Raw genomic sequence first — 19,867 nt, 5'->3', positions numbered from 1 at the left:
TTATGAGATTAATCATTTCAAATCATAATTCGTGGAATTCTAAATTTTTTCTTTATACTCAGTTGGATGAATGGATGGTTGCTCCAATAATTGCATTAACTAAGATTTATTTATTGATAGAGTAATGCCACATCGCTCGGCTAATGCAGCAGTGTCAATCAGTTATTGTTAAAAAAATAATTAAGGGCCGATGAAAAATGCTAGAACTTCTTTTGAGGTCTTTCTATGTTAATATGACATCTTTATTTTTATTTTTATTTTTAATAAAAACAGGAAAGAAAAATCAAATTGTAATTTTATTTTTTTTTTATATTAAAAACAGGGTGTCATGTTAATATAGAAAGACCCCAGAAGAATACCATAAAGAGCTATAACATTTTTCAAAGGCTAATAGGCACTGCCACATCAGCCTAATGAGATTAGGGCATAGTATGTTAGAGCATTCACATTGAACTCTTCAAAAGAAAATTTAAAATTTAACTCTAAAAATCTACTTTAGTTGATTTAGGTAGACACTTTTTAAAACAACTAAACATCAAACTCTCTAAGTATTTCTTTACTTTAACTAAATATTTTGTTTTATTGATGAAACCAACTTTTGAACTAGCTCTTTGTATTAAAAATTTATTTTAGTTGAGAGTAAATAAGAGAAAGTATGAAAGATAAAAAGAAAATTAAAAAAATCTTATTTTTACTTTTGGACTCTTTACATTTGGAGAGCATCTTTCACAAAAGTTAAATTTAACATTGAATAGAGAGTTTGTTAAATGGTGTATTTTTGTGGATTTTGTTAAAATTTGAAAGAAAAACAAGAAATAGAGGGTTCATTTTGAATGCTCTAGCATTTCTCTCGTTAATAAGTAGAAAACAAAAAGTAAGATTTATTGATATACGTTTTTTTAGAGTAATGTTATATACTACACACACATCTTACGGCACTAATGTGGCAGTGCTCATCAACCTTTAGATTTTATTTTTTAACAATGACTGATTTAAGAGCTAATGGACATTGTCACATCAACCTAATGAGATGTGTACATAGTATATAGCATTGCTATTGCTTTTTATTGATGTGCATTATCACGTCAGTCCAATAGATATAATTAGGATACGAGTCTCTTTATAAAATAAGGATATAAATTTCTTATAAGTTGGCGTTGTAGAAATTCTTCTCACCCAATCTCTAAAAGTGTTATAAGTGTTATGTATCTCTTAAACATATGAGAAACACATGTGAAAAATACATGCTATTAAAAAAAAAAAAAAAAGTATATCTTTTATGTTAAGGGAGACATATGCCAATTTTTTAGAGGCTAGATTATAAAATATCCTACAATTTAATTGGTAAGAAATTTATGCCCATAAAATAATGAGTAATGATTCCCTACCACCTAAATATACAACTTTTCACCACCTTGTCTATGTGGCAAGGTGGTCCCCTACTAGTATTTTTATTTTTAAAAAATAAAATAAAGTAGGGGACCACCTTGCCACATAGACAAGGTGGTGAAAAGTTGTATATTTAGGTGATAAAGAATCATTTTTCTAAAATAATATCTTAAAATATTCAAAAGGTTACCAATTGCAATTTGAATACTCTTAAAGAAACGAAAAAAAAAACGTGCCGGTCTCTCATGTGCTGCACGTGGGACGGAGATTTCACAGGAGTGCCATTATCATAATTGAAGCCAGCCAAAGTTGCACTGCGGTATCAATATCATTGATAAACAAGAGCTAATATGAAGATAATGATTTTTTATTATTATTATTATTATTTATTTATTTTTTTAAAAAAGGTAATTTAGTGTTACCTATTAATTTTAGAAAATGAGGTTTTCAAGTAACTATTTTAGGATTTTTAAATCAAAAGTCAAAACTCCATCACTTACAAGACATTTGATTCGATATAATTTTTATTTTTTTATTTTTTTTTTGAGAACATCACTTATAATTTATAATTTTTTATTATTTTTGAAAAAAGATACTCAAACTTTAAAAAATATCAATTCAGGGTATCAATCTTTCAATTTTTTTAAATTTCAATTATTCGTTAGAATTTTCTGTTAGATCTTGTTAAAATTTTAAAAATACCCCTCATTTTTTTTAAAAAAAAAAAGAAAAAAAAAAAGATTACTAGGATTTAGGTATTAGTCAGAAATTTGCAAAAATACCCTTGCCTGAATTTTTGAAAAATTTTATATATATTTTTTTAAAAATAAATAAATAAACACGGGTATTTTGGAAAAGAAATTTTGATAAGATTTGATAGAAAATTTTAACATATGGTTATTTAAAATAAATAAATAATAATAATCAAAGATTCAAGTATGGGTATTTATGCAAATTCCGTTAAATTCTGACCAACACCTAAATCCTAGCAATTTTTTTCTTTTTCTTTTTTCTAAAAAAAATTAGGGTAGTTTGAAAATTTTGACAGAATTTAAAAGCAAATCCTAACAGAGTACCTGTAATTAAAACGTTTGGAAAATTGAACACCCTAATTTAAGACGTTTTGAAGTTCAATACCCTTAAATTAAATAGACCGATAATTCAATACCCTTAAATGAAATTATCCCTTAAAATTTTCTCGCCTTATCAAATTCCTCCTAATCTTTTTTGGTTAAGGTAAAAAAAATAAAAATGACACAACCATGAAGAGCACAGCCTACTAAACTTCATAAATGATCCTTATTACATCTTTAATAGGACACGTTATTCTAAAAATGTGAAAAACACATATATTTAAAACTCATATCAATTAAATAGACTAATTTTTTTTTTTTAAAAAAAAAAAAAAAAGGAAAAAGAAAAGAAATAAAAGCTTATCCTTAATTAAAAGACCATGCATGCAAGAGTTTTTTTTCTTTTTTCTTTTTCACATAAGCAGCACCAAAGAGGGGAGAGATGTGTAAAAAGTAATTCGGTAGCTGTCCAATCACTTGTTTGAGTGATTAATCAAAATTCAAAGGCAGCCACTTAATTTGTATTTGGTTTTTTGGTCTCACATTATTAGCACACATTTTCAGACTTAGGAGAATTATCGACAAGTTCCCTTTACAAAGTATAATGGAGTTTTGACTAGAAATACGACACGTAAGAGTTGTGTACCCTTTTCTCAACACTTTATCACGGACTTTGCCTCTTATACTTATAAACGGGTTTACTTTTCAAACCGTGAATTATCTTCCCTATCATAAACATTATCACAATTTCTATCCATAACTCAAAAGTATATATATATATATATATATAATTAATTACAAGACTCGCAAACCCGACACAAAATTATCATGTTTAATTAAATACATCAGGTTAGAATTGTCCTACTCAAACTCGACATGCAACATTTAGGACTAATAATTTTTAAATACGACCAGAAAACTCGATACGAAATTAGTAGGTTTGAGTTGATGTGTTCGACCCGTTTAATTAAATGGGCATGATTAAGATTGTCTTATATAGTCTTATATATTTAATATAGTCTAAATCATATTTTTCAAACCTGAAAGAAACATAAGTTTAACTCCCTCAAAGCAAGGTCCCATATTTTTATATAACCAAGTAGTCGTTTTAAACAAAAAAAATATATAAATATATTGACAAAATCATTGGAATTGGATACTTAGATTATCATATATTTGGATTAATTAATGCTAATCATGATATGTGACCAAAGGTTGAAGCGTAAACACGATGGGAAGAAGACTAAATAAAAATCTGTCAACTCCGTTGATAGACTCAACGGCTATCATACACCACAATCCCTGTCGAGTATTGACCTCAGAAAACACACACGCGTAAGGCACACGCACACGTGCACCGTCACCGTAAGGAAACGGCGAAGATATGTGGTGCTATCTAGTGCGGGCTTTTACTAACGAAAGCTGGCTTTAAAATGAGACGGTGAGTGACGGCTACGTTTCCTCTCACAGTCCACTCTTACCCTACACACTTCTCTGTTTCTTTTGACGGAAACAAAAGAGAGAAGAAAAAAAAAAAAAAAAGGAAAAAAGACCGAAGAAAAAAAAAAAGAGAAAGAGAAAACAAGAGGGAAGGAAATGGTCGTTGTTGATGATGATATGGTGGAGATGAGCATCATGGTCGCTTCTGGAGCCCCCTCTTCCTCTCGATTCCCTGATGCTTATCCCAAAAGGTAATCTTTGAAGATCCCCAATCTTCTTCTTGGGTCTCTGGAATTTTAACTTACTTTTTTATTTTTATTGTGTGTGTGTGTGTGTGTGTGTGTGTATATGTGTGAGGAAGATTAAAAGGCATAGGTTTTTATGGATTTGATGGTTTTGATTCAGTGTTTCCCACCTGTGTTTGGGGGATTTCGGGAGTTTCTCGGGGTAGGGTTGGATATAGTCTCTCTTTAGCGTTTTCTGAATCTCTTTCCTGGGCTAGGTAGAGATTGAAGAGAAAAACTTTTTTTTTTTTTTTTTCCTTTTGTACTTATATACTCTAAAAATTGTTTGTTTTGGTTTTTGTTTTGTTTTTTTGTGGGTTTGTTGAATACTTTTGTTGATTATTGATGTGGGTTTGTGAGGAATTTTTTATCTGATTGATAAATCTAGGGGTTTGATGGAGGGGAGATATACTGGGGATTGATTGATTTGATTGAAGGTCTTTATGAGGTTGTTTTGTTGAATTGTTTGTATTGGGGATGGCAAAATATTCAATCCCACCAGCAACAAAACCCCTTACCAAGGAGATGAGCTAAGATATGGGAGATTCTCTGCTCACAGCCCTTTCAATGGAGAATCATCATCCATCTACGCTCTTGTCAATGGATTCCAGTGCCTCCTCGCACGACGATTTGGATTTGGAGATGAACCGACAAATCATTCTTACCCGTCCGCCCGATATCAATTTACCCTTGTCAGCTGAGCGCAGCCCGCCTCCGCAGCCGTGGAATTCCGACCCCTGTGATATTCTAGAGGTTGGGCTTGCTCCACAAGTTTATGAGACCGAGAGTTTCCTTACTGTCCCCAAGGCTGGAAGGAAATGTGCCAAGCGGGTTGATAGCATTTGGGGTGCTTGGGTTTTCTTTAGCTTTTACTTTAAGCCTGCATTGAATGAGAAATCGAAGGCCAAGATTATCCGGGACAGCAATGGGGTGTCTGGGTTTGACAAATCTGATCTCAAGCTTGATGTTTTCATGGTTCAGCATGACATGGAGAATATGTACATGTGGGTTTTCAAGGAGAGGCCCGAGAATGCATTGGGTAAGATGCAGCTCAGGAGTTACATGAATGGGCATTCTCGTCAAGGAGAGCGTCCATTTCCCTTTAGCGTCGATAAGGGTTTCGTCCGATCCCACAGGATGCAACGGAAGCACTATAGGGGTCTGTCAAATCCCCAGTGTGTGCATGGGGTTGAGGTTGTTCCATCACCCAGTCTCATGGGTCTTGATGAGGAAGAGCGGAAGAGATGGATGGAACTCACTGGCAGGGACCTGAACTTCTCAATCCCACAAGAAGCAAGTGATTTTAGTTCATGGAGAAACCTTCCCAACACAGAATTTGAGCTTGAGAGGCCAGCTCCTCCAATAAAGAATGCCTCCAATTCCCACTCAAAGAAATTGCTTAATGGTTCTGGCCTGAATTTGTCAACTCAACCGTCTAACCATGTTAATGGCGATGCAATGGACCTATCACCTGTCAGCGGCAAGAGGAGGAAGGACTTTTTCCCACATGGGAATGATGATGATTGCTTCTTGGCTGTCAATCCTCCCTCTGATCGAATTCCAGATATGGAAATTCACCCTAATGAGCCGCACTGGTTGAATGACTTTAGTGGGGTAATGAAAGATGTCTATGGGCCTGTTACAGCTGCAAAAACAATATACGAGGATAAAGAAGGGTATCTTATCATTATCAGCTTGCCCTTTGTGGATCTTCAGAGGGTGAAAGTTTCTTGGAGAAATACTCTCACTCATGGTATCATAAAGGTATCTTGTGTGAGCACATCTCGCAAGCCATTCATCAAGCGGCATGATAGGACGTTCAAGCTTACAGATCCATCTTCTGAACACTGCCCGCCAGGGGAATTTGTTAGAGAAATACCGCTTTCAACCCGAATTCCTGAAGATGCTAACATAGAAGCTTATTATGATGGACCAGGATCTGTGCTTGAGATTATGGTGCCAAAACTTCGTGTGGGGCCTGAAGAACATGAGGTTCGTGTTTGCCTTCGCCCTCACCTAGGAGGCAATGATCTTATGTTGACTTGAGATAAGCGTTTATTTAGAATTGTAAGGGTTGTTGCCATACCATGGTGCTGCATTGTTTTACTAACTTTTGTACCATACAGTGTATTCTATGACACGAAATGCGCATCATCTCACATTTGCCTGTTAGTAATTTTTGCTCACTAACTGCTGTGGTATTTATGCCCATGAATCTGGTCAGCTGTTTACTGTAATGATTCTTGATTCTTCAACTTACAGTCAGATTCTAGTTATTTATGAAGTTATTATATCTTCACTTAAATTACCTTCTTGCATGGCTTGGATAATTTTTTTCTGTAAACTGTCTCTCACTTTCGAGGTTCTTTTTATTGATAGCTTATGAAGTTGCAATGGCGGTATTGTCTAGTTTATGAGACCCTCAAATAAGAGAAGGTATTTTATTATGTGCTTGTGTGAGATGGTTCCCATTTCAATGGATTATATAGAAGGTGAACTTTGTGTATTAGTTATTTCCTGATATCACATAATTGTAAGGTGTTGACATCAATATTATTCTCTGCACCTTTTTTTATGTTTTTTTTTTTTTTTTTTTTTGTGTTCTATCAAATGCATAAAACTTTTAAAATTGAAAGTTTATACTTCTTCAATCAGCATTTAACTTGTTCATATTGCCTGCTGTTAAATCATTTTCCAGTCTCGGTTTCTCTTGGATGAAGGTTAGTGACTCCCATCACTCAATATGACTTGCCATTGCTCCTAATCTATCACAAATACAGGTATTGACTGAGATCAATGACACAAATAACACAATGACCCTTTAATATTGAAACCCTTATATTTTTCCTGGTTGTGCCCAACTGTTTGTGAAACGCATATCATATCTCCGAAAGTCCTAGGCCAATAGGGATACACCACCTAAGCCAAAAGATATTCTCTTTAAGGATTTTTATTTTTTTATTTTTTTTGAATGATATTATTTGAGAAATGTGGGTCTGATTTATATATACGTGGAGGCTGAGTCAACGGTAGTGGATGGATGTGGGGGAGGGTCAAGGATGGCGTCGGCTATGGATGACATTTTCTTGGGTACAACAAAATTAATTTATGGGGTTCTTTTACTTTTCCGCGTTCTGGGTTATGGACAAGTGGATTCCACTTGGAGAAATGAATAACCAGCCAATCTCGGTTGGGGCAAACGGCACTTTTTTGGCCTTTTTTGGGGATGTCCTTTGGTGGGGTGGTTGAGGCTTTGTATTAGATCAGCAATTCTGGAAGGGAGCAGATTTTTAGGACTCTCCGAGGCCTACTCACCTGTGACCTTTATATATATATATATATGCCTTTTTTTATTATTATTATTATTGGTGTTTTAACTTTTTAGCAATTTTTGTTTGGATTTTATCAAATAAATCCTCGAATGCTTTATTAAATTGATCCTGTCGTTTGCATTCTATTAATTTTTCTTAAAGGATACTTGCAGAACATCAATTATTCTCAAAGAAAACAATACAAAAAAGTAATAATAATAATAATATAACTATTCAATGAAACGACCATGGAGGATTTTTTTTTTATTTGATTTTTTTTTTTTCTTTTTTAGGTATGAAAAAATTGACAGAATTCAGATGAAAAAAAAAAAAAAATCTATTTTTATTAAAGTCTTCAAACACTAGGATCTATCGATTTTGGAGTGAATCAAAACCATATGTAACACAATAGGATGGTATTGTAACAAGTGTTAGATGGAAGAAACATGTACAGTAATTTCAAGCCTCCTTTCAAAGAGGGGTTTCACCTGTACCTTCAAAAGAAGGAAGTAGTCGGTAGAAGGTCCGCTGGTCCGGAGACCCTGCAACGCTCAAATCAGTAGAGCAACTTAGGGGGAGAGTAAATGAGTAAAAGCTTAGTAAAAATAGAGTAATAATATATGGCCTGAAACTCTAGGACAGAGAGTGGATTGTCTGTGGTGCATTCCTTTATTTGCCTTAGGCATGCTGTGGGCTTGGCAGTCATATGACATCTTTTTAGGCCTCCTTTAGCAGCCGGGCCTGTTGGTATGTAATATGGTCTTCAAGTAGTCCTTCGATTTTTTTAATTAATTAGTGTACTGATCAAACTATAAGAATCTGAAATTGTCTTATAGGCCTATCAGTATCTTTACCCTCTAAAAGCATGACATTAGAGGAGAGATTGAGATTCCAAAGCAGGAGAACATAATTTACATGCTGGCAAAGTAAAGAGTAGCTGAAGAAACCACCAGGCACCAAAGTTGCTGTAGATAGAGCGCTGTTAAAGGATCAAAGTTCATAATATTTTCTCTTTTTCTTCTTCCTCCTGTTTTGATAACGCATACCCACAACCTTAAGCCATGAAACATGAAAGGATGGAACAAATGAGTTGAGTCCGATGAAAGGGTTTCAAGTGATTTTGGTATTGGGCTCCTTCTCAAGGTCAGCATCTCCATCACAAGTGAGGATCTGTTTTAGTTTTTCTGTTTTCCCTATGAAATGACTAAAAAGCATTTTGGAAAATCTAAATATTTTGATTCAAATATCTGAATAGGAAAATCTATTCTCTTTGTGGACACAAAATGCATGTTTATCTCAGTTAATGGCATTAGCCCTGCCCGGTTCATATGAAGCTTCTTTGATCCAATGATTCCATCTCCTTATGGGTAAATGACAAAATATATTGGGATGACAAAAAATATCTCAACATTATCAATCAAATGTAAGGATGAAATAAGGTATGTAAGAAGTTTTATGGACTCTTTTAATAAAAATAAAATTTTACAGTTGTTAGGGACAGAATCAAGAGATGGGCCAAAGTATAAATGAGAAGTCAAACCTATTTTGGATAGGGGCTAACTCTAGTTTTTAAGCCTAAAATACACACATACATACAAAAAAAAAAAAAAAAAATCAGTCTATTTATAGTTCCGTCACCGATAACAATAATACAAATTACTTTCTTTTCAACGCAAAGCATATAAAATTTCCTTTACTAAAAGTAAAGATGGTTTCTTGTTTGTTGTTTTTGTCGTAGGCTTCACTATAAAAGAACAACTATAAAAGAACAACCAAGAAACATCTAATGTAATCTAATGCGAGAACATTTATGTCTTATTTACAAAGTCAAGCTTCACACAACTGTGGCTGCGCTCTGTAACCCCCGTTATAAAAGTACAAAAAGCCTAGACAATTCAGTCCAAGATTAATTGATTGGATGATCAAATGCTAGAGAAGATAAAACCATCTTCCAAATGGAGTAAAAGAGAAAACATTTTGACTTTTATCTATGCCCACTGCTGAAATAGGAATGACTTTACGATGATTTAACTGAAGAACAAAGTAAGGATATATAAGCCAGCCAGGAGTTTTCTATTATGTGCACCTCTCTTGCTACAGCCTATAGTTAAGTTAGAAAGAATGGGTACTATGAGTTGGGTTGGGTTCAACTATTAGCGGGTCTTTCCCTTCAGACGACATAGGCGTACGAAATCTATGCTGATTGCAGCAATAATCATAATATAAGCAGGTTCCCAACACTAAAATTTTCGTCGAGTAACAGTGAACTAGTGGCTTGCAAATGAAGAGAAGAATGAAGAAAAAAAACATATTTGCTACTGTAACCCAGAAATCTCCAAACTTGAAATTAAGGTCCAGGCAACGATGCCTCAATGTAACTGTCTATTAAAAACGAGTAACATAAAGATATCATTTTGGCTTTTGAACAAAACTACTAATATAGCTTCAAAGCCACAAATTGGAATTCAAAATCCGATAAAGAGAAAAAAAAATCCATCAAGCTTAAAAAAATAAACTAAGATACTGGCAAATGACCAACAGTTTAGTCAACTTCCTCGATCTTGGGGCCAGCACCACCGCCTCCGACGGGAACATCCTCATCCGCACCATCACCCATGTCAGCTCCAGCACCCTGGTACATCTTGGCAATAATTGGGTTGCAGATGCTCTCCAATTCCTTCATCTTGTCCTCGAACTCATCAGCCTCCGCTAGCTGGTTGCTGTCGAGCCACTGGATGGCCTGCTCAATGGCATCCTCGATCTTCTTCTTATCAGCTGGAGGAAGCTTGGCACCAATCTTCTCATCTTTCACAGTGTTCCTCATGTTGTATGCATAGTTCTCCAGGGCATTCTTGGTCTCCACCTTCTTCTTGTGCTCTTCGTCCTCCGACTTGTACTTCTCTGCCTCTTGAACCATCTTCTCAATCTCGTCCTTTGAGAGTCTACCCTTGTCATTGGTAATGGTGATCTTGTTCTTTTGACCGGTGGTCTTGTCCTCCGCAGACACGTTCAAGATACCATTAGCATCAATGTCAAAGCACACTGTGATCTGAGGAACACCCCTGGGAGCAGGAGGGATTCCGGAAAGCTCAAATTTACCAAGCAAGTTGTTGTCCCTGGTCCTTGTCCGCTCACCCTCGTAGACCTGGATCAGCACACCAGGCTGGTTGTCAGAGTAGGTAGAGAACACCTGCTCCTTCTTCGTAGGGATGGTAGTGTTCCTGGGAATCAACACAGTCATGACACCTCCGGCAGTTTCCAGACCAAGGGAGAGAGGGGTGACATCCAAAAGCAGTAGATCCTGCACCTTCTCGTTGCCCTCACCGCTCAAAATAGCAGCTTGGACTGCAGCACCGTAAGCAACCGCCTCATCAGGATTGATGCTCTTGCAGAGCTCCTTCCCGTTGAAGAAGTCCTGCAAAAGCTGCTGGACCTTGGGAATTCTGGTTGAGCCACCAACAAGGACAACATCATGGATTGTGCTCTTGTCCATCTTTGCATCCCTCAAACACTTCTCAACAGGTTCCATACACTTCCTAAAGAGATCCATGTTAAGCTCCTCAAATCTGGCACGGGTAATAGTGGAGTAGAAATCAATTCCTTCATATAAAGAATCAATTTCAATGGTTGTCTGGGCAGTGGATGAGAGAGTTCTCTTAGCCCTCTCACACGATGTCCTCAACCTCCTAAGAGCTCTAGGGTTGCCACTGATGTCCTTCTTGTTCTTTCTCTTGAATTCCTGAACAAAGTGGTTCACCATTCTGTTATCAAAATCTTCACCGCCAAGATGGGTGTCACCAGCAGTGGCTTTCACCTCAAAGATACCCTCTTCAATAGTGAGAAGAGAGACATCAAAGGTACCACCACCAAGATCAAAAATCAAGACATTTTTCTCGCCGACACTTGTTGCTTTCTTGTCCAGACCATAGGCAATGGCCGCCGCGGTAGGCTCATTGATTATACGCATAACATTGAGACCGGCAATGACACCAGCGTCCTTGGTAGCCTGACGCTGAGAGTCATTGAAGTACGCAGGAACAGTGACCACGGCATTCTTGATTTGGAGACCCAAGTAAGCCTCAGCAATCTCACGCATCTTCATAAGAACCATGGAAGAGATTTCTTCAGCGGCAAATTGCTTATCCTCACCCTTGTAGTTGACCACAATCATGGGCTTCTCACCAGGGCCATTAATGACCTTGAAGGGCCACAACTTAATGTCACTCTGAACTGGGGCATCGCTGTATCTCCTGCCAATCAACCTCTTTGCATCTGCCAAGATAAGTACACGTAAGTATAACCAATTTCAATGAATTTATTCAATAATTTCACACACGCACAACCAGTACCAGAGCCCATAACACCCAACAAGCAGTTAAATGATTGAATGAATAAATAAAAATAATTTTCTGAATTTTAGAACCTACACTGTTTCAATTGCTTTTGGATTCTAAAAATATGATCACCATAACTTAAACCGTGCTTACCATAGCAACTCTTCTCACTAACAATCAAAGTTCGTTGAAATCATCTCCAAAATTAGTAATCACAATAAAAACAAGATTAAAAGCTTATACCAGTGTTAACCTCGGGTATAAATCAAGATTTTTCTTAAATCTAAAGAACATATTATTAAAAAAACAGAAATTATTTATTTCAACAAAGCTGAAACAATAACACCGTCCAAGTAAAAAAGTATGACAACTACTTAATCGCTAATAAATAGATCTTCAATACAATATCATAAAAGGAAAATATACTTCAACATCCAGGATATCGATTGCAGTTGTAATCTACGTTGAGAACAAACACGATAATTTAATCTAAACTAAATAATGCAGATCTGAACGACTTAAACCAAATCACCAATCAACCAAAAACAAATAGCGCAACGTCAACCACAAAGAAACTTAGATCTAATATATTCCATTGGAGCTCAAAGTAAAGAAATCCAAACCTAGACGTTAACATAAATCTAAGACCTAGAATAACAAATCAAGGCACAGATATCCAGATCTAAGCAGCAAATGAAAACATGTTCGTCGGAGCTCAGATCTTACCGAAGACGGTGTTGATGGGGTTCATGGCGACCTGGTTCTTGGCCGCATCGCCTATCAAACGCTCCGTATCGGTGAAGGCCACGTAGGACGGCGTCGTTCTGTTGCCCTGGTCGTTGGCAATGATCTCGACGCGATCGTGTTGCCATACTCCCACGCACGAGTACGTGGTCCCGAGATCGATTCCGATAGCTGGGCCTTCTCCTTTTCCGGCCATCGCTGTTTGTTTCTTGGTTGTGTCGACGAAATTATTAAAAGGAAAAACAAAGAGAGATCTGAGAGCCTAAATATAAAGAAGAGAAATAGCTAGGGTTACAAAGTGAGGCTGCTGAGCGTGGTTAAGCGCGCATTATATAGTGTTAGGGCTAAGAATTCGAGAATGTTCTAGGACCCCTAGACTTTCGGAGCCGTCCGATTCATGGAAACGGACGGTTTCAGATTGCTTCGGTGTTTTCCTTCTCCCTCCAGGCTCCAGCTTTGACTCTTCTGTCACCGCCCTTGGGGTTTTGGCTTTTTCTTTTTCTTAATTGTTATTTCTAATTTCCCACGGTATCTAAATCCCCACCTAATAAAATTTAATAACGTTTTTCTCGTCGTATTTTCCTCTTACTCCAATTTATTGATGAACTTTAGTTATCTTTAATATTATTATTATTATTATTATTATTATTATGTCTATTATGTCTATTATGTCTATTATTTTTCTTTAGAACATAAATTTCTTACAAATCGATTTGTAAAAAATTTTTTACAACCCACATATAAGATTGATATGTGTCTCATGGCATGTGAGATGTGCTTCTTACATGTCTTTTTAATAGCATTAATAAAAAAATATGTGATTCTTACATGTTTAAAGGACACATGTCCTTTTTATATGTAGATTGTAAAAAGTTTCCTACAAGCCGATTTGACCGATTTGCAGAAAATTTCTTTCATTTTTTTTATAGAATGAGAAATGCATTAGTTTGTGATTATAGAAATTTCATAAAATTATTTTAGAGTTCTAAGGATAAAAATAAAAATTTTGATTTTTTAAAACATCCCAAAATAAGTAGTAAAAAATACAAGTCTTTTTTTTTTTTTTAAGGGATAATTACACCATTTGTCCTTACAGTTGGTCTAAATTACGAATCACTCCATGTAGTACAAAAGGTTTATAGAGAGTCATTGTGGTCAAATATAATTACGAATAACTCCCTGAACCCATTTTTTACAAAATTTCTTAATGCCAAAATTTCTCAGATTAGATTGAATTTATTTAATTATACAGTCCTTTGAGATAAGTTATATTTCATGAAATTCATTAATTTAATTCCAATTTGCATTTTTATATTTTTTTTATGGACACAAATCCTACTATTCCTTTTTTAGTGTTATACATTAATCCTGAGATTGGACTTATTTTACCGACTTTATATTTTTTAATTTTTAATTTTTTTTAGTTTAATTGTTTCGTTTTTGAATTTATAAGGACTATTTGTCTTGTTGAAAAAGTTTTAAGGTTATTTTTATCTTTTTATTGGTCTTGGAGGCAATTTTTTTTACAAAAAAAAAAAAAAAAAAAAAAAGGAAAAAAGAAAAAAAAGTTTTATTTACTTAAAAACTAACGTATCGAGTAATTGTACTTGTGACGAAGGATTAAGATGCAAGTCTCGCTTTTTTGCTTTTGGTTGGAAAGAGGGAAAAATCTGAAGTGCCCCTGTCATTGGCTGTGACGTATGCTTCTAGTACAATCCCACCTTTACGAGTTCTAATTGGCGCGGCAGCCAGCAGTGCACTGCCCAGGAAGAGTGGGAACGCACGCGGATACTTTTCTTCATTTGCTGGCCAATGTTCAAAAGTGGACGGCGAAGACCGTGTGGGACAATGACCTATATATGAGGTACATCAGTACATGTATTGTTTCTTTATGAGTCTAGGCTTGGGCCAGTTCTAGCCTAATCATTCCCTATTCAGATGTGCTAATCCTGGCCCATAGCTATACTTTTGGGTCCAAGCCCAAATTCACAAGCTTGGGAAGAAGGCCTGGATGGCTTGCTATTGGCATGAGAACGTGCAGCCTTAATATTTGGAAAATGTTAAAGAAGAGACTCTCATCCCCCTTTGTCATTCCCTTTTCCTTAAAAAAATTGGTTTTTATTAAAAAGTTGTCTCTGATGTCACATCAAAGACAACTTTTTAATAAAAATCAATTTTTTTATTATAAAAGGATGATAAGGGGATGAGAGGAGGATGTGTAGAAGCTCTCTTAATATTTTGCAAGGCCCAGCCGGTTTTTTTTTTTTCACCACAGTAACAAAAGCGTGGATCAGGAGCGTGGAGGTGGCTGGGATGCGATGATTCATGCATGAAGAAGCCGATAGGCGGGGCGTGGGATGATGGCGGTGCGGGTTGAGAACGGCTCTATGGAGATTGGAGGAGGAATAGTGCGGTTGGGTGTAGTGCTCGTCAATCAGCGTGAGCTACGACATCGGATGACTCGCCGATGAGAAGTTTGTGGCGGCACTACAAAACGTCTTGGAGGCAACACAGCAAATCATTTTCTATGTCCAATGACCTCGGAAGTGGAATGGTTGTTTGAGATTGAATTGCTTGGGTCGTGGGTTGATGGAGAAGCCACAGAAGTACCAACGGTAAGTAGTGGCAGACAGTAGGCACCATTGCCTCGCCCAAGGATGGAGCCACCTTGTGCCTTGGGAGGGCTTGGACGAGGCAGTGGTGCCTACTGCCTGCCTCTGCTTACCGTTGGTGCTTCTGTGGCTTGAGGTGCGGTCAAAGGTAGTAGTGTGTTTGGGTGGCAGTGCTGAACACCATGCAAATTAAGGAAGTTGTGGCACATTGACTGGTTTGGGTTTGGGTGGCAGCACGGTGGCGTGGGATGGGCGTTTCTTTGTGGTTTGGTGGCGGTAGAGTGGTGGCTATCTGGCCATGGGTTTCGGCCGAGGAAGTTATTGCGATGGATGAAATTGGGGATGGTAGCTTGTGGCGGATGTTGGAGGGTGTGGCATGTTTGGGTTAGTTTTGTGGATTTTGTTACACGACGGTGATGAGGGTTTCTAGCCTTGAGCTGGGGAGTTTCTGACAAAGAGGCGACGGCACATATAATCCATGCGGTATTGCAAGTGCTTAACTGGATTTCGAGGTTAGGTCTGATTGAGTTCGCGATTTTAAAAAGTGCGATTTAAAATAATAATTTTAAAATGTATAATTTAAAAATATAATTCTTTAAAAATGCAATCAAGCGTTTGGCAAACTCTCAATTTAGTTTTTAAAATCGCAAAATAGCTTGGAAAATTCTGCGTTTTCAAAAAATATCATTTTACCTGCGATTTAAAAAGCATATTTTTACGTTTTCAAATCACAATTTTTAAAAATGTAGTTCCCAAACGATTTATGTTCTACAATTTGATTTAAAATTGCACTTATTGTTTACGAAATCGCAATCTCAAACGCACTCTTAGTATATTGCCTTCCACTGTGGGTGCTCATTATTACAGTAATTTTGGATGCATGTTCCTATCTTGGCTCTATATCAAATTGACGTGAGACAAAAAAGGATAAATAAAATATTATGCTCCATTTTATTTAGGCGTAAAATGATTTTTGAAAAAGGTTTTTGACATTTTTCAGTGTTTGGTGATGGCAAAAAATAATAGTAAACTTAGAAATGATTTTCATTTGACCAAAAACACTTAGTAAATTTTAGAAAATGATTTACGTTTTTTAAAAGCGTAAATCCTTTTTTCTAGACAGCAGACACAGTCAACCATCTTTTAAACGACGTAGTCGACCATCACGCTCAAGCAGTTGACTATCGTCGGATTCGGACAAGCTAGATTCCAGCACCGGTCAGAATATGGTTTGTGCCGAAATCTAAAAATTTATGTCGGAATTCGGTAATGTCCGGCCACCGTCACCGGATTCCGGCGAATTAGATTCCGATTGTACTGTGCCATATTCTAGCCAGAACGATCGGATCTCGGTCGTCTGGCCGAGATCTCGCCAAAACGGCCGGATCACAGCCAGCTAGCTATTCTATGCCAAATTCAAGCCATTTTGGCCGAATTCTGTCCGTTCTAGCTAGATTTCGGCGATACTGACCGGATTCCGACCTTCATCGCCGGAATCCGGCAACAATAGTTGGAATCCTACCGATTAGTGACGAAATCATGTCACTGGTGATTTTTTTCGTTGGTGATTTATGATTGAACTTTTGCCGGTAATTTAAATTTATTGTTGGATGTTATTTATGGCTTTCCCAATTTGAAAATATATGATTATTGTTAGGGGTGCATTTGGGTTGTGATTCTATAAACAAAAAAGTACGATTTTAAACTAAATCGCCGAAAAATAAATCGTTTAGAAATTGCGTTTTTTAAAAATTGCGATTTGAAAACGCATAAAACTGTTTTTTTAAATCCCAGACAATGATGTGTTTTTCTGAAAATGTAGAATTTTAAAAAGCTAAATACGATTTTAAAGGCCAAACTGTGATTTTGTCAAACGCTTAACTGCATTTTTAAAAATTACTTTTTAAAATCCCACATTTTAAAATCACTATTTTAAAATCGCAAACCCAAACGGATCCTTAGTTAATGTGTATATCTTAGTTAAACATAATTTTTTAGTTGTTTTTTTTTTAATTATTATTTTACATTAATATTTTAATGTTGTGGATAAAAATTGATTTTTATAAGTTAATAAGATTAAATGAAAATATAAAAAATATTTGTGATTTTTCGTACGCGTCAAACACCCAAAAATATTTTCGGGGGAAAATATTTTCTTAAAAAATGACTTCTCTAAAATTATTTTACGACGAAAAAATATTTTACGTCGAAACAAAAGGAATATTAGGCTAATTTAGAGTTTCATTAATTAATGATAGGAATTCAAATTAAACTAGAATCTTTCTCGATAATAATGAAGTTTGGTGAAATCTCACAACTAATAAATAGGGAAATCTTTCGCAATAGTTTAATGCTTTAATAAAAAAAAAACATTAATTATTGTAATTCCCAAGTTAAACCTGAATCTCACCTGTCAATTTTGAATTTGGATCCTCTAGAATTATTTGTGAAATGTTACTTATGAGACCCATCTAATTAGACAAGTAGTTGAGCAGCTCAATTTTTATTTGGTCAGGTGGGTTTTATGAGTAATTCTATTAGTACATAAAATGTCAATAAAGTGTCTATTAAAAATTGAAGTAATTTTTAAAATCACAATTTAAAATCATCATTTGATCAATTATACGTCTAATGGTAATTTTAAAAGCCACCTCATTTTTTAATGTACTAATAGAATTACTCGGGTTTTATAAGTGGCCTATCGAAATCACCTGTCTGAATTTTTTTAAATTCAAACAAATAGTTATAGTAAATCTTAGGGAAAAGTACACATATCCTCCTCAAACTACCACCCAATTGTCAATGTACCCCCCAAACTACCAATTGTGTCAATTGCCCCCCTCAAACTACCAAAAAATGTCAATATCCCCCCTAAGACCAACAAAAAGACAAAAATAACCTTAAATTTTTTTGAATAAGACAAAAATGTCTTTATAAATTCAAAAAAAAAACTAAAACTAAAAATAAAAACTAAAAAATTATTTTTTTTTTTTAAAAAAATTTAAAAAAAATTAATAAAATACGAAAAAGAAATTTTTTTTTTTATAAAAAAAATAATTAACGAAAAAATAACTGAAAAATATAAAAACAATTTTTTTTTTTAAAAAAAAACAAATGAAAAAGAAAAAGGAAAAACCAGTTTTTTATTAAATTAAAAAAATGAAAAAGAATGATTTTTTTTTTTTTAAAAAAAACCAAACAAAAAAATAACTGAAACTTATAAAAACAATTTTTTTGTAAAAAAAAAAAAACAAACAAACGAAAAAAAAGAAAAAGAAAAACCAGTTTTAATTTTTTTTTGGTATAATTTTTTTTATTTTATATATATATTTTTTTTTTGAGTTTTTATTTTATTTTAATAATTTTATGAATGGTATTTTTGTCATTAGGGGGACATTGACAGTTTTTGGTAGTTTAGGGGGGGACATTGACACAATTGGTAGTTTAGGGGGGACATTGACAATGAGGTGGTAGTTTGAGGGGGTTATGTGTACTTTTCCTTAAATCTTAATATGTCAATTTCTACATCAATTCCCTATTTATAAGGTTCACAAAAGTTATAATTGTCTCTCCCGTTTAAAATTTTTTAGTAGGAAAATAAAAATAAAAATTGCAACAAACACATCAACTACAAAATTTGGAAGGTTCTTTCACCATGGAGGTGGCAAAACCCAAACATTATACCAATCAGTTGATTTCATTTCCATTTTAAATTCTTTACAATAAATGATAGAAAAATTCATAACTGTATTTTTAATAGGGATAATAGTATCATTGGTTATTGGGATTGGTCTAAATTACAAATCACTCCCTGTGATTTAAAAAGTTTATAGACGGTCCTTGTGATAAATTATAATTACAAATCAGTCACTGAACAAGTTTCCATACGCCAAGTTAACAGATTTCGTTATTCAGACACGTTACACCCAATAGGAAGCCAACACGTGTCTATTATAATAAAAAAAATATAAAATCCAATAAAAATACAAATAAATAAATAAAAAATTTGTTTTGTTTGTTTGTTTGTTTGTTTGTTTTTTTTCTTTTTTAAAGGAAAAAAAATACTATTATATATATTGTTGTCTCGATGAAAAATATAAAATATTAATGTTTTAGAAATACTTATTATAAATAAGTTGGTATGGTAAACACTTATTGTTGATTTAGTGAACTACATTTGAAAAAGAAGTGTTGTTTTTGAGGTGAACATTTTGAGGAGTGTTTTCACAAAAAAAAAAAAAAAAAAAAAAAAAAAAAACATGTTAGAGTTGGACTCGACGACCACAGTGGTGGAGCTGTCAGATAATCAGATTGGTCCTGGCCTTCACTGGTTGCTAGGCAGATTTGACAACCACTACGGGGTTGTCAAATAGTCCTTGTAACCACTACGGGACAATAAAACAAATCAACAACCGTCAAGGATGCCGCTGCCATCATAGCCTTCATAGGTCCGATCCGGTGGCCAATCACATGCTTCCGAGACATGTTATAAAGTATAAACCCCTTTTTCTTTTTTCTTTTATTATTATTATTTTTTTTTTATGTTAAAGTCTCTTAAATCGTTAAGATTTTTTTTTTTTTTTTTATTTTTTTTTTATTTTTTTATCTGGATACTTTATAATTTATGATGTCATTTAATTTCTCAAGGTGTTTTTTAAGAGTGTCAATGAGTTCACGGAC

General features: G+C 34.9%; 2 protein-coding genes across 2 annotated transcripts; one reads left to right on the top strand and one right to left on the bottom strand.

Annotated features, from left to right (window-relative positions):
- The first annotated feature begins 3,941 nt into the window (after positions 1-3,941).
- Positions 3,942-6,494, top strand: LOC133872343 (uncharacterized). The gene is made up of 2 exons (XM_062309833.1): positions 3,942-4,153; positions 4,575-6,494. Exon 2 carries the CDS (start codon positions 4,724-4,726, stop codon positions 6,230-6,232), a length of 1,509 nt encoding a protein of 502 aa, XP_062165817.1. The 5' UTR covers positions 3,942-4,153; positions 4,575-4,723; the 3' UTR covers positions 6,233-6,494.
- Positions 6,495-9,838: 3,344 nt separating this feature from the next.
- LOC133872342 (heat shock cognate 70 kDa protein 2-like) lies at positions 9,839-12,887 on the bottom strand. Its single transcript, XM_062309832.1, has 2 exons — positions 12,558-12,887; positions 9,839-11,769 (listed from the first exon to the last, which is right to left on the bottom strand). The coding sequence occupies exons 1-2, from the start codon at positions 12,769-12,771 to the stop codon at positions 10,040-10,042; spliced, it is 1,944 nt and encodes a 647-aa protein (XP_062165816.1). The 5' UTR covers positions 12,772-12,887; the 3' UTR covers positions 9,839-10,039.
- Between the last annotated feature and the right edge of the window lie 6,980 nt (positions 12,888-19,867).

This window comes from Alnus glutinosa, chromosome 7, assembly GCF_958979055.1.
Source record: "Alnus glutinosa chromosome 7, dhAlnGlut1.1, whole genome shotgun sequence".
Lineage (NCBI taxonomy): Eukaryota > Viridiplantae > Streptophyta > Magnoliopsida > Fagales > Betulaceae > Alnus > Alnus glutinosa.
The sequence above is the reverse complement of the archived record's forward strand: the minus strand, read 5'-3'. Positions and strand labels throughout refer to the sequence as shown.

Coding starts and splice junctions, on each gene's coding strand:
- LOC133872343 (XM_062309833.1), top strand. CDS start 4,724: ATGGGAGATTCTCTGCTCACAGCCCTTTCAATGGAGAATCATCATCCA.
- LOC133872342 (XM_062309832.1), bottom strand. CDS start 12,771: ATGGCCGGAAAAGGAGAAGGCCCAGCTATCGGAATCGATCTCGGGACC. Junction 11,770..12,557: donor CCCCATCAACACCGTCTTCG/GTAAGATCTGAG, acceptor TTATCTTGGCAG/ATGCAAAGAGGTTGATTGGC.